Genomic DNA, 14,563 nt, shown 5'->3' on the forward strand with positions numbered 1-14,563 from the left:
ATTTACATACATGAATTATTGATTTATATGTGAAGATTGTTCTTCATGAATGTTTTTTTTACTATTCGACATACCTAACTTGAAAGGGAATGGGAAGTGGCAATGCACGATATATCAATAACACCTGGTCATATTATATATTATAATATACATTCAATTAAACACAAAATATGTGTTAAATATATTGAGAAATTCAGAAAATACTTACAAATGCCATTTTCGTCTATCAGATGGGAATGAAATGTTCAGGGAAGTTATTTTGGATTAAATCTATGCATAAACGCTGCAGGCATAAGTACCACATATTCGCTACAAGGTAAATTAGTATCAGTATTTTCATATCTAGCATTGTAATCTTTTGCTAAAATAGCAATATAATTGTATTTATTTTTGACAGAGATCAAGTAGTAGGAGTATCCCTTCGCTATTCATGACTGCACTGACAGGTTTTTCATGTAAATTTCTATGGCTCAGGATATACGAAATCAATAATTTATACAAGTATTACGCGATTGGAGAATAAGGGTGAATATAAATAATTGATAACTCATAACAAACTATGTATAGTAAAGTTTAATAAACTGTGTGTACATAAATTGCTTGGAAAGTCGGTGGTCTGATTTGAATACTCCGTATTCGAATATTTGATGGCATAGCGGATTACACAGTTGACAAATTTCTCTGTATTGTCGCGGGCTCGACATTATATAGAAATCCTCATAGCCAGACTATATTATAGAAATGTTCGTAACAAGGCCGTAGTGAGCTATCATCATTACCATACACCATTCTATACTGGAGCTAGTTTTGTGATAAATTAAAGTGACTCTAAGATGAAATGAGATAGCTGTTGAATTTTACCTGCTGATCATGACTACTTAAGGCAATGTAATTTGTGTACATCTCTGGTCTCCATAATATACGACATGATGTGTGTATATTAGGAAAACCTATTTTATTTTAGCGTTAAATCTATTGTATAGCGCATCGGACAGAGGCGCCTCTTAAAAACAAGTCGAGATGCTACTGGTCAACAGTACAATTTGCTTACCTAAATTATAGTAGGTTGGCCATTTAAACAAGATGTGATAAATAACAAACTTTATGATCTAAGACAAAAGCCAATGACCGACAACAGATTGCCCATTGAACAATGGTCTGTCAGATCAGCCAATACAGCCTTTTCTTCTTAACACAGTAAACCAGTCATATTTATGAGAACAAATGCTCTTAGCAAATGCAAATTGATAACATAAAAGTCCTTTTTTAAAAGTCATACTCTAAAAAAGCACATTTAGTGTATATAAATCCAAAAATGAAGTCAAATTTGTTTAAGGCACGTACTAGTACAAAGAAAAACGAGAGGATTATGTGATTTCCATAATCTCTAAGTTCAGATGGATATATATCATTAGAATACAATTTTAGATAATGAGCTATATATGAATATTCACCCATGTAGACATAGTATGTGTAACATGTATACATACCTTCTTCTTATTGATTGAACAATGTACTGTGGTGTACGTGCTTATTTTTTATATTTGCGTGTTCTTGGACTTAGTATAGTTAGTATCGTTTGGCTTTGCTGTTATTTATATGTTGCTGCAAATTCATTACAGATTTCAAAGAGCCGAAGTCGTTGTGCAGTGCTTTTAAATATTATGTCAATAATCTTTTTTTCACACATATTGCGCATGTCACATGGGGCCTATATCAAACATGGCACAGCACATTGTACATGTCACACTGTCAAGTTTTGTGATGAAATATGCTATATAGATGAAGTATAGAACCATTCAGTTAAAAAGCAATGTATTATTTCAGACTGCTATCATAGAAGGTACATACCTTGCCGTGAAATACATGGGAACACAAAATGGCGGAAAAGGAGGCGTTGTAGTCAATGCCGGGTCAATATCTGGTGAGTTGTAACAAAGTGTTTCCAAATCGTACACATGCATAAACAGTAATACAATAATATACATCTTATATTCACTAATTTGAATTAATATACAGTTGAATTACACTAGTGTGTAAATTATATTTTTGTTCTCTTTAGGTTTGCGTCCGCACAATTTAGCCGCTGTATATGTCGCAAGCAAGCATGGAGTTATTGGATTCACACGAAGTGTAGCGGTGAGTTTGACATAATCTATGGAAATTACACACTCGGAAGAATTAGAACAAGGCCACTTTGCCCATTCTTATTATGTATATGTGATCGCATACAAGTGTATGGTTATTGTGGTATGATGTGCATGTTAAATGTAGTCATGTAGTCACATTTCGGTGGAAAAAGAACAAATGTTTACAATATTATCTCTGGAAACTGTCTTCCGCCATTTCCTACATTGACAGAATAGCACATATTTACACTTTGCAGTTAGAGCCAGACATGGTAAGAAATGGAGTTCGTGTTGTTGCTAAATGTCCGAATACTGTGGACACAACACTGATTTCAATTGCCTTGGAGAAAGGGGTGAAATACACAAAAGAATTGAAACAAGATATAGCAGGCAGGGCAGTTAATGCTAAAGTAAGTAATGTACATTGTTTATAATAAAGTGAGCATTCTTTTTAGACACCATGACTGCGGAAAAAAGAAGTAACTACAAAATTCAAAAAGCTTATCCAAGCGTTTAAACCTATTAAAGTTAAATAAAGTAATACTATTCAGTAAGTTAGACAAAATATTAATACATTAAGACGTTATTTGCAGCCGATATTTTTGGATCTGTGATTGTGGTATAGCGAAGTGCGAGTCTTACATTAGGAAGGTGATTTGCTGTGATCGTGAGTTCGAATCTTGTGTTTGTATGTTCGGAGATAGGAAATCAAATTTTTGCAAATTTGTATTCCAACTTGGCGCTATACGACAGGAAAAGGCCAGCCTATATATCAATATTTCGGCAACAACAGATCTTTAGAAAGATTTCGAAATAGCAACTTCACGAATTAATTTCAATCCTATTTGCCTGCCAAGCTAGTTGAACAATCAACATTTTTAATGTTAGCGGCATTAAATCAAATCAGGGTCAATAAGCACAGAAAGTGCAATATTGTGTTCAAAAACAGCTTCAGGAAAAAACGGCAATAAGAAACATGTTCTATACAAAATCTGAGATGACAGCCACACCAGCTGACTGATCAATATTATTTTATTTTTCTTGTGAAAGGCTTTAGTTACCGCATAATTTCAATCCGATTAGTTAAAGCATTGATGAAAAACAAAAATTACAAATGCTTGCCAAAAATCAAATTTACTTTTTAAGGTTTAGCCATGGACACTACATACCCATGGTTAAAGCACCAATGCAAATTTTCTAAGACTGATCAAAATTATTTTATCTGTTTTGACTCTGCATTCACAATTTCAAGTCGATTGGTTAAATCACTTATGGAAAGGACATGCTCATAGTCAATTTTGATGTTAATCAAAGATGGCTGTTCGAAGTAGTCCAGTATAGAGAAACAACATGGTTAATCTCAAATCGATTAGATAACTGTGGCATCGATATGAAATCAGAATGTCTTGACTACAAGCTTTGATAATTATTATCTATCAGACCTATAACTTAGCACACTAACCTGAAACTTTGTTTTCATTATATAGCACAAAACAATTTGCTCTTCAAAAATATTTTTGTCGCTAAAATCTTGTTATATATCGTATATTGTAGATTCATGTTATATCATTCTAAAAAGATTATACAATTAATCACAATTGTACTGTTAAAGGTACAACATATACTTTTTAGTATTACATAACCAATATTTATTTATTTAGATAAACACCGTAATAAACATATAACAAGTTTTATTGGTGATGTACTACCGTCAAATTCTAAGACAAAAAGATAATTTATTCTTGTAAATAAGTACCGACGATCCAACAACGGGGACTTGTAGTTTTTATTACTTGACTAGATAGATCACATATATGTATATATCTTTACCATTTCACGATTCAAATCAAGATGGTGGAATAGCGGCCATTTTAGTGCTAACAATTCAACGAAATGAAGCATTTCTGCCATACCAGAATCTGAATATAACTGGATTTTATTCAAACTTTGAACAAAACAATGTGCTTGTATCAGTGTGCAAATGTGTACCATACACCATAACTGGAGGTGTACACAATCAGTAGAAATCTGTTGCATCTTTATTGGACACATTCTAAAAATTCACAGATAACATTTGTTATCGGTATTGACCAGTTTTTTCAGGGCTTCGGTCATCTTTCCAAAAAAAAGAAAAAAATCGCTGAATATATGTCATTACATATGTTTAATCTTAAACATTCTGAACTTTCTCTACGTGTTGTAAATTTACAACTGTTAAATAATAACGAGTCGGTGATGCCAACATTTCATATGATTTCATTAGACGATAATGATTTATATGTCGCAATGTCGCATATGCGAACAAATAGTGGAACAGAGCTTAATAAGGTGTACGTTGACAAACTTAGAAACTTTTCAACCGAAAATCTTAAAACCGACTTAGAAACATGCGATTCACTTCCCATCGATGTGATATATCATCAGTGTAAATTAAATGTTTAATAATATCTCGTCCTCATTACCATACGAGGGATGGTATAGAACCGTGTCGTCTGCAAATGTTGTATATGAAAAGTTAAATTGCAACGTAACACCGCGTACCGTGGAAGTGGAAAGGGATCAACACATATATTGCTATCAATCAATACACACAATGCCCCCATTTTTTCTGTACTCGAAAAACCGATCGTTTTGAGTCACGAGAACGACACAAAAATACTTTTATCTGAAATGATGATCAACAACCTAACATCGATATAGTAATACTACTTTGTTCAAATTAAACAATGTTAAATGTTCTTAATCTATTTATTCATGCATATATGGAATATAATATATATGTGAGTACCAGTTTTCACGTTTTCGTTATCTAATAAACTTTGTTGGTGATTAGCTATGTATCTGAGTGTTTTGGATAATCAATGACCTTGAACAATAACGATCATATTGACGCATCAAACAACCAATGATGAGCTCAATATGACATAGAGCAGAACCAGAGTTCCTTTTTATTGTGAAAGTTATTGTTTTTATGATGAAAGTGACAGCCATCAGGGAAAAACATGTGCATTTCATGATGACAATAAAAAAGGGAATTTAGGAGAATGTTTTTTTTTAAATGTTGATACAATTAGAAAGCTTTGGATCCTTGTTTCAGGCTAATTTAAATCAGTTCCCGCTTCGCGGCATAAGATGACAAAAGAATCTGATATGTTGGGCCCGCCCGTCTCTAAACAGTAAATTATACTAGATGTGATTTACTAGCTGGAAATGGGATATTGCAGAAATGAAGCTATGGCTAGACTGTAAGCCCCATGGGTTCAAGTTATAGGTCCTGTCACATTGTGTTTTGAGCTTGGTGAATTGTAATGTTTCATTAATCTAAGGCATCACTGGATGTTCACTATTAGATCTGTTTAATTTTTTTAAAAGAGCCTTTTTAGTCGCGCTTGCCGCGCGTTTTGCCAGCGCGCTCAGCTACGCGCTTTGAGTCATTCGATCTGCGATTGCGCAGTTCGTCTACATACAAAAATCTGAGAGTCATGGGCTTTGCCTTGTGACGGCAGTTTGTTTGATTTTGTTACGTATTTTGCGGGTTTTGGCTCTATATTACATATTATGTACAGTGTATTTGTTGAAAGAGAATAGTGTTGACAGAAACCTATACTCAAGCAGTGTACAGCTCAGTGTGCAGCTTGTTTCAGTGTTCTAATGCAAACTGGAACGCAGTGTAGCGTATAGCTGCACACATCAATTCTTCGTCAGGCTGAAGCTGCTGGAATTATGTTTATGAATACAACCGTGAAAGTAAAAAGGCGGTAGAATTCAATCACTGCTCTTGAACTCTTTCAACTTTATTTGTGTTCATACATGCTTTCAGCTGTACAAGCGTGAACTAGAAGTTTGCCATGATTTATGTTTTTAGATTTATTCGGTATAATAATACAAATGTTCAAATTTGTATGTCACCCTCTCTAACAGCAAGAACGACAGCTCCACGCTATAAAATACACCATTGCACACATTTGCCTTAGTTTGTGTTCTGTCTGTATTTAATAGTTCTCCAGTAAGCGTGTTAGTAGTTGATTGGCAAGCCATAAACAGTATTTTTAATAAGTCATATTTCTATCGTTGCCAGTCACAAAGTCGCTGAAGTTCACCTAGATACATCTTCGCAGTCATAGACAACGGTTCACTGTGGTGTCGATGATAATTTAAAGGGTTCAGCAAACATGTTTCTGTTATTCAACATAAAAGCGCGGCAGTATTCATGTAGCGCGTTCAGAGTGCATACAGTGAACGATGCATTTTACGTGCGTTTTATACGCTACATGAGATACGCATGTAAACTGGGATTAAAATGTCTCATATAGACAAAGATGGCAACTTTGACTGTTGCAACGAGTACACACTGAGACATTACCACGCTTTAATGGAGTATTTTTAGGTGATTGAAAGGTATCGAAAGAGACACCGGCGGTAATTAGTTCAAGTCGCGCCCAGGTCAAACCTTTTACTTGTGATTTCATTAGAAGAGCGCATTGGATTGTGGGAAAATCACTGTTTATGAACATAAATGTTGCACACGCGCAGCGCGATGACCGTCGGCCATTAAACTTCGAATGCATGTCTCTTGTTGAAGAGATATGCAGGGTTTTTGATACATATTTTTTTATGTTTAACCATAGCAGTTGTACCGCACTTGAATTACAATTGAACTAATGGAAGAGGTGCGTCATGTGTATGAAATAAAATTGGATATTCCTGTTTTTCTTTACGTTTGTTCAAATTAGGGAAAATAACGACTTCGATTCGAATACTAGTGGAGTAGGTAAAAGGAGTAATTAGAAACATCCCATATTCACTGACACGAAAATTCAAGTAGTGTGAACACATTATTAAGTTTAATATTGCAATGGTTCCTGGCCATTTTTTCTTTAATACTATGATAATGATTTCCCGATTTCGACAATGTAAATGATATTGTTTTTCCGGAAAAAATACCTGAAAACAACAAATTTTCAATTTAGAAATATATTAAGAATATTTCATAACGGAATGTATTTTATAGGCACACCAATAATAATTTTCGTTACTACCGATGACACGCGAATGCCAAAGACAGAACATGATTTGTTATATTATGAATTATAACTGAACACAGCTGAATGAAATATATACATATATCTATAAAGCGTATATATCCACTCATATCTGAGCAATACTTTTACTAAATATGATTTTACTTGGTAAAAATATTGTAATTTCCTCCATAAAAACGAAAGAAACGTCGGAACATGAAAACTCGACACACTTCCCCCAAAGAAAACTGACCGTTTGAAGACCTTGTTTACATAATACACTTGACAACCATTATTCCACAACCTTAAATCTGCAAGGAATAGCTGTCAATCGAGTACGTAAATATTCATAATGACGGACTTCTTGTTAAGCATACATATATTTTAGAGTTGCATTCTGGGAAACGTGAAAATAACACGTGCTAGAAAATATATAATTAAAATTTACGTAACGTACACTGATTGATAGATATAGTATGCTCACGTGCGAACATAATTCGTAATGGAATCGCAAAAACAACATTCACACGTGATGTTAAATCATATTATTTTATGGTTATTTACAAAGTATGAAAAATTACCTTCATTTCCGCGTGCTTAATACTACCACGTATATGTCCCTTTCGTGTTTCATAACGATTACATTAATTGTATTTTCCAGTGACGTCTCAACCATTGTTCAGATGCCTAGAGTTGAATGTTCACAGTGGAATACACATGCATTGTACAGTTGTTGTATATCCGTAGCTGTAGGAAGGGACGTCGTTGTTATTCAAGATATTAACAGAAACGCTAAAACAAGTTATACATTAGTTTTTTTTCACTTTGTGTTTCAGATAACCATTTTGTTTTATATTTGTAAGTGAGAGCTTTGTCCTGAACAATTGAATTGAATTAGAATATTAGATGTTAGTGATATGTTTCTCCCAAATTGTGGAATTTTTGGCAAAGTGCTTTGATGATACATCTACGCTGATTATCTCCAAACTATGACGTATGGGAGAATGTGTAGTCTATTTTTTATTTATATTGCGTAAAACGACGTTATATGATGTCACAATAATGGACATGAAAAGAAAAACACAAAAGAAAATCTATGAAAAAAGCGTTCCATTTTACACCAAAAATATGAGACAAAAAACACAGTAAAGTTTGATAACATTTGTGTTATCCATCACATTGATTAGATTTATGCTCTTCATAATCGTTTTATTCAAAACGTTTCGTAACATTTCCTTTGCTTCAGTCAGCTTGTAATATCCTACCTGTGTTAACTATAACTTATTAATCATTATCGAGATCGCTGCTGTTGCATAGCAACCGTTCAGTGATGCATTTGTTAATTAACGAAGAGAGTAAATCGATATAAAAAATACAACCATTTACTGGTTTTTGTAAAGTGTGTAAATTATATTTTTTTTAAATATACATTTGTATTTATAACTGTATAAATACCATTGGCGAAGTTGACACGCACCTCAAAATGTTGACTTAAAATGTTGACCTCAAAATGTTTCAACCGAGTAATAAATTGTTACAACGTGCTGTAATTTTGCGGTATTGCACAATCTATTTTCATCCTACGCGAATTCCAAATATGGAATATACGCGCGTTATAATAAAAAAACAGACATGGCTGCCCGAGGGTTTGACCGAACTCCAAACAAAGAAGTTCGTTAAATCTGTTCTAAATGTTTTGGATTTCGGCATTCCCATGATGTATCCCTGGGAGGAAAAGATGTATAATAATAAGGTTATTACGAGGATACTGCAAACTATGCATTCAGACTGCGCGTCGGTCGATGCTCCGGCTGTATTCCGTTGTAGTGTCAACTGTTCTTTAGTCATAGTAAAATTAAACAAAGCAACAGAAAACGGGAGTATGTTAAGTGTTACGAAGATGTCTCTCTGAAATGACGTTGATCAGCGAAACAAATCAAATAGATTTCATGTCCAAACTGTGTTGCCATGTAAATGACAGAGCTTACACATCAGTACATATTCACCGTCATATTAGATTTATTAACGACGTGTTGTATACGACGAACACGAATACCGTCGCTTTCTCGCTATGTATCATAGGAACTAATCTGTCTGAGACACGTCGTCGTTTTACATTGGCAGTTAGTACTCTTCGAACGTGATATCAAACATTCTTGTGCAATCTGTGTCACCTCATGATTTTTTGTATCCCCGGAGAATACTGTCGTATCGACAGATATCTATGGTTGTGGCATTCTCATGTACCTTTGAAATTAAATAACCTCATTGTACTTCACCATAAAATGACAACAATTGAACAATTGAGCAACATATAGGTCATTATGTGATAAGTAAGAAATCTCGGTGTCATACATATATTTACAAAGTACGTATTTTAAATGGGCTCTATAATTGTGTCAACCCATTATAAATTTAAAATTTGTAGATATAAGTTTTAATATTTCTTTTAAATGCATTTCGAGTGGAAATGCGTTTCAGCGTTAATGGTAATGTGTTTAATGAAATGGTTCCGTCGTAAATCATACAGATTATTCACCTCTCTTTTGTAGTGGTGTAAACATGTCAATTTATATTTAGTAAGATTCACATGTGCAACAGTGATAAAACAGATTTACAGGTAGTCCCACATCCACGCATGCAATGGGTTTTATTGAAAAAAAAACGATTTAAAAAAAACGACGGTCTTTAGTAGCTGGACTCATATGCTATACACTGCATCAGAGAGTCGACTCAATTGACAACGGGTCAAACTGGTATACAAAGGAAGACGAGCCACATTTTGTATAATTTATTTATTTCGCAAATAACTTCCATGTAAATGCGAAAACAACCTGTTATTTAACATAGAAAGCAAATAACACCGAATAAACGGCAAGGTAAAGACTATGTCTAATTATAGTAAACACGTACTGCGTGCGTGACTCGAACCAGCGCTCGCGTACGGCACCTAATCGCCAAGCTTCACGCCACCACACGTCTTCCCCTCGGCCACCGGGCATCCCCAAAAAAGGATGCTTAATGACCGAGCTTATTACGTGCAGAGAACATGAAACCCGTCCACGCGATCCGCGCCACAACAGCTAGGCGATTAGGTGCCGTACGCGAGCGCTGGTTCGAGTCACGCACGCAGTACGTGTTTACTATAATTAGACATAGTCTTTACCTTGCTGTTTATTCGGTGTTATTTGCTTACTTTACTTCCTATGTCGACAGCAACTATGAGTTTAAAATTATTTCTCAGTACTTATTCACTGTTACAATGCTGTACCATTACTTTCACGATCCTACTACAGCCAGATCTGAAGGCCTTTGCCGCATTCTGGCCACGCTGTGTGGCGCGGATCGCGTGGACGGGTTTCATGTTCTCTGCACGTAATAAGCTCGGTTATTAAGCATCCTTTTTTGGGGATGCCCGGTGGCCGAGGGGAAGACGTGTGGTGGCGTGAAGCTAGGCGATTAGGTGCCGTACGCGAGCGCTGGTTCGAGTCACGCACGCAGTACGTGTTTACTATAATTAGACATAGTCTTTACCTTGCCGTTTATTCGGTGTTATTTTCTGTTATTTAACAAATTATAATATATTTGCATACTGATGCCATACCATTATGACGAATACTCGTATGTGCTATCGATGTGATAAAATGCTCATATAATAGAATGCTATATCAGCACAAAAGATGGGATACAGTACTAGGCCGGATAATTGACTTAACTATAATATAATTTCATCGCGGCGTTCTAGAATTGCATGCGGCCATGGCACTACAGTTTACGTATGATGTTCTAGCTGAATAAATGAATCACTAAAAACAATAAACTCGACAATATATGTACTTGATTTTGTAACCATATAATATGATTTAATAAGTTTACTCTCAAGGGTTCTAAATAACTACTAAATCATTGTTGTATTAAACTGTCGCGAATCATCGTATCCTTTAAACTACAAATGTATGCCACGTACTATTCCATTTCACCCACGTAGTTTGCTTGTACGCACGGGGGACTGTCTGCCATACGGCGGAGTGATTACATATGTAAATTAAACAATGATATATAACATATCTTGTCTCCAGGTAGTTGTCTGACAATTTGTAGAAGACTGAATAAGTAAAACTGTAATGTTACGTTGTGTGACAGTGACCATATTTCGTTGGATTCATTTCAGTTCCGTTGTCATAGTAACCTTTTGATGACAGCAATATATTATTTACATGATACACTATATCGTGTCTGGTCCACAGACAGCCACATGAAAATATATTACACTTCGTCTATTTCCTGTGTATGACTAGCCATTCCCTGATTTCGTTGTATCTATAACGACAAAACCCAAATTCATTCCAAAATGGCGTCACTCACTACTGTGTCTATGAATGCGGTAATCAACTGGTTACCTATATTTCGCCCATTTGACTTTATATAATTATATCATTTCATTGTAAAATTGTGTTAGGAATGGATGACCACATATGTGCACACATTTCGAGGGTGCATCAACATTTGGTGTATTTTAAAAACACCTTTGCCTTTTTTTTACATCACGCCAGGAGCCCCTCCCTTGCAATTTAGGTGACACTTCGTGAAAAGAAATGTGTTTGGTGACTGACAGCTTCTCTTTTGTTCATGCAAATATATATATATATACATACGTGGACAGATAAATTAAGACACGACTACATGAGTAAAGTTCACTCTACAGTACTGTTTCGTAAGGTACATGGAGTACCTCACTCATCAGGAGTTAAGACTTTATTAAAACATAGTTGAACTCTGGTGACCTTGCCCTTTATTATATAATATAATTCCCTTTATCATAGTTTGTTTCAATATAAATATGCATTGTCATAATTAATTTTGAATACAAACAAGTTTTTGGGTTGAACCAACAGTGGGGAATCAGTCTACCGAATGTCCGTAAAAGATGTAAATATCTTACAAAAACATTGGTGCCTTATTTGTTTAATTATTTTAAGGAACATAATTTCCAGCTTTATTGAAAGTAATTGAGTTATTTTAGAATAAAAACAAATGTCTCATCGCATAAAAAAAATGCTGCATTTAGATGTGAATAGATTCATAAAACATGCAAGATAACAGAACAATTTAGCTGGTTTTAGTTCAAGTATTTTGTACAGGTGTCTGTCAAAAATGAATGATTCACTGAGACAAATATGAACTGCCTCATTGTGTGACTACTGTATTATATGAAAAGTAAAAAACACCCTTTATGAATAGCTATCATATTGCAAGCTCTGCTTTGTATGCAAATCAACTTAAATAGTTGGTGTCCAGTGGAGGGAGAAGTCAACAGTACTGTTGCCTCCTGAGAAACGACATCTTCAAATACTGCAATCTCTGAAGTGCGTTTTTAAACCAGTATTATAAAAACTCTAACATTCTGTTCTAATAGCTGAAACATATTCCTGTGAGTTTTCATTTGTCGAATGAACTGTTTGTCAAATACAGAATACATATATTTTAGAATAATTTTCTTTTTAAAATGTGGATGAAATGTTATGCTTTTAATGTATTTTTTATGTATTGTTTTTGATTTGATAACTTTTGACTAAACAGATTTTCTATTAGCTTCAGATCTTGATCAAAGTTTGGCACCCAGTTCATAGGAGTGCTTATATTGATTTTCTGACATCTTGTTTTCTGTAAAGATTTTATTGGTAGGTTTGCAAATGTGTATCAGACTGTGCAATCTCTCCATGAGTTGGGTTTGAAACCCAGTATGGGATTCTGAGATACATTACCAAGGATATTATTACAAGATAAATCATTTGCTTCATTGAACACATACAACAATGCATATTTCCACTGAGATCAGTGACCTTTGATGTGTATTTTATCAGATTTTCTCAATTTTTGCATGATATTTTCATACAGAACATCTGTTGTTCAAACTCAGGGAAGACTTTATACTGATGAATAAGGTGCCCAAGTTTGATAAAGTTTGGAATAGAATTAGTAAAGTTATTATGCACACAATAACAATTATTAACGGCGACGACAACAACGACGACGACGACAACGCCGGACAAAATTTTTCTCTTAATATACCTTTCCCTTCCATCTTTGATGGTACGGGCAAGGTAATAAACCACCGAAACAGACTACGTTATAAGCGCTACAGATTTGCATAACAATGGAGTGTGTTTACGATATTAAAACTATTTGTTACATAGCAACGATTTGGCTCTGTGTCTACAGGAAAAAAAAGCTCATTTCTTTTATTTAAACTACAGTAATGTGGTTGGAAAATTATAATATATTTTTCTCTAATACATAAGTTGCAACGTTTGCTTGAAGTATTGTATGGTGCAGCACGCGATAACACTCTCCATTTGATGTCGTAATCGATGTTTTTGTCTTTTAATGACCAAGCGTATTTACTGAGCTCTGTTGCGTTTCTCAATGATTGGTTGCGTAGCGATACAGTGTGGTTTCTGTACCGGGTTTTAAATTCATTTCCTGTTAGTTCCACATATGTTTCACACTTGTTGTTGTCTTGCCGTCTGATATTAGCTTGGTAAACCATGGCCGATTGTAAACAATTTCCGTCTAAGGGGCATTCAGATTTCTTACGGCAGTTACATAACCTGTTGATCTCGGTACTGGGTGTATTGGTGTTGGCCGCTGTAAGTTGTTGTTTGTTTTGATTGCAGATTATTTGCTTCACGTTATTCGTACAACTGTAGCTCAATTTGATGGTGTTACGGCAGGGCAGAAAATTTTCCTGACTATCTTCCTATATATATATATATATATATATATATATATATATATATATATATATATATATATATATATATATATATATATATATATATATATATATATATATATATATATATATATATATGGGATATAACTAGTTCGTATGTATAAATGAATGATAACAACAACTTACAAAATGGCCACCATTACCGTAACTATAACCAACATGTTTTAAAAAATAGTATAGTCATGACACTATCAATATTATATACTATAAATAAGTATGCCTTTAAAATTAAAACACTCTTGGCCGTTATTGCTGTTTTTTGTCACCAGAGTGTCTTAGATCATGAATGTTGGTCCTCTGAGCGTCTCTACGATACTACCGATAATAACTACGCGAAGAAAAACCACTACGTATACTTGGTGTAGTCATCATTGACAATAAAGTGTAAAACAATAATATTATAATGGTTTTCCGATATGTCTAGTGTTTTCAATAATGCAAAAATGTTTGCATTTTCATTTTTAAAAATGACGCCATACAATAGGCATATTCTAAATTTCTTTCAAATATACTATTACTATACTATATACAGTTAGATTGTGTTTTTGTAAATTTCTTTCAAATATATTGTTACTATACTATGCAATAGATTGTGTTTTTGCGAATTTCATTCAAAT

General features: G+C 34.3%; 1 protein-coding gene across 1 annotated transcript; it reads left to right on the plus strand.

Annotated features, from left to right (window-relative positions):
* The first annotated feature begins 1,782 nt into the window (after positions 1 to 1,782).
* On the plus strand, positions 1,783 to 14,311 carry LOC102805746 (15-hydroxyprostaglandin dehydrogenase [NAD(+)]-like). Its single transcript, XM_006823190.2, has 4 exons — positions 1,783 to 1,924; positions 2,063 to 2,139; positions 2,387 to 2,539; positions 14,216 to 14,311. Exons 1-4 carry the CDS (start codon positions 1,783 to 1,785, stop codon positions 14,309 to 14,311), a joined length of 468 nt encoding a protein of 155 aa, XP_006823253.2.
* Positions 14,312 to 14,563: the final 252 nt, after the last annotated feature.

This window comes from Saccoglossus kowalevskii, chromosome 18, assembly GCF_978046115.1.
Source record: "Saccoglossus kowalevskii chromosome 18, keSacKowa6.1, whole genome shotgun sequence".
NCBI lineage: Eukaryota > Metazoa > Hemichordata > Enteropneusta > Harrimaniidae > Saccoglossus > Saccoglossus kowalevskii.

What these genes read in the sequence shown, in the direction of transcription:
- LOC102805746 (XM_006823190.2), top strand. Translation starts at nt 1,783, where the DNA reads ATGAAGTATAGAACCATTCAGTTAAAAAGCAATGTATTATTTCAGACT. An exon ending in CAATGCCGGGTCAATATCTG is followed by an intron (nt 1,925 to 2,062) that starts GTGAGTTGTAAC and finishes TGTTCTCTTTAG; the next exon opens with GTTTGCGTCCGCACAATTTA. An exon ending in GCAGGGCAGTTAATGCTAAA is followed by an intron (nt 2,540 to 14,215) that starts GTAAGTAATGTA and finishes TTTTGTCACCAG; the next exon opens with AGTGTCTTAGATCATGAATG.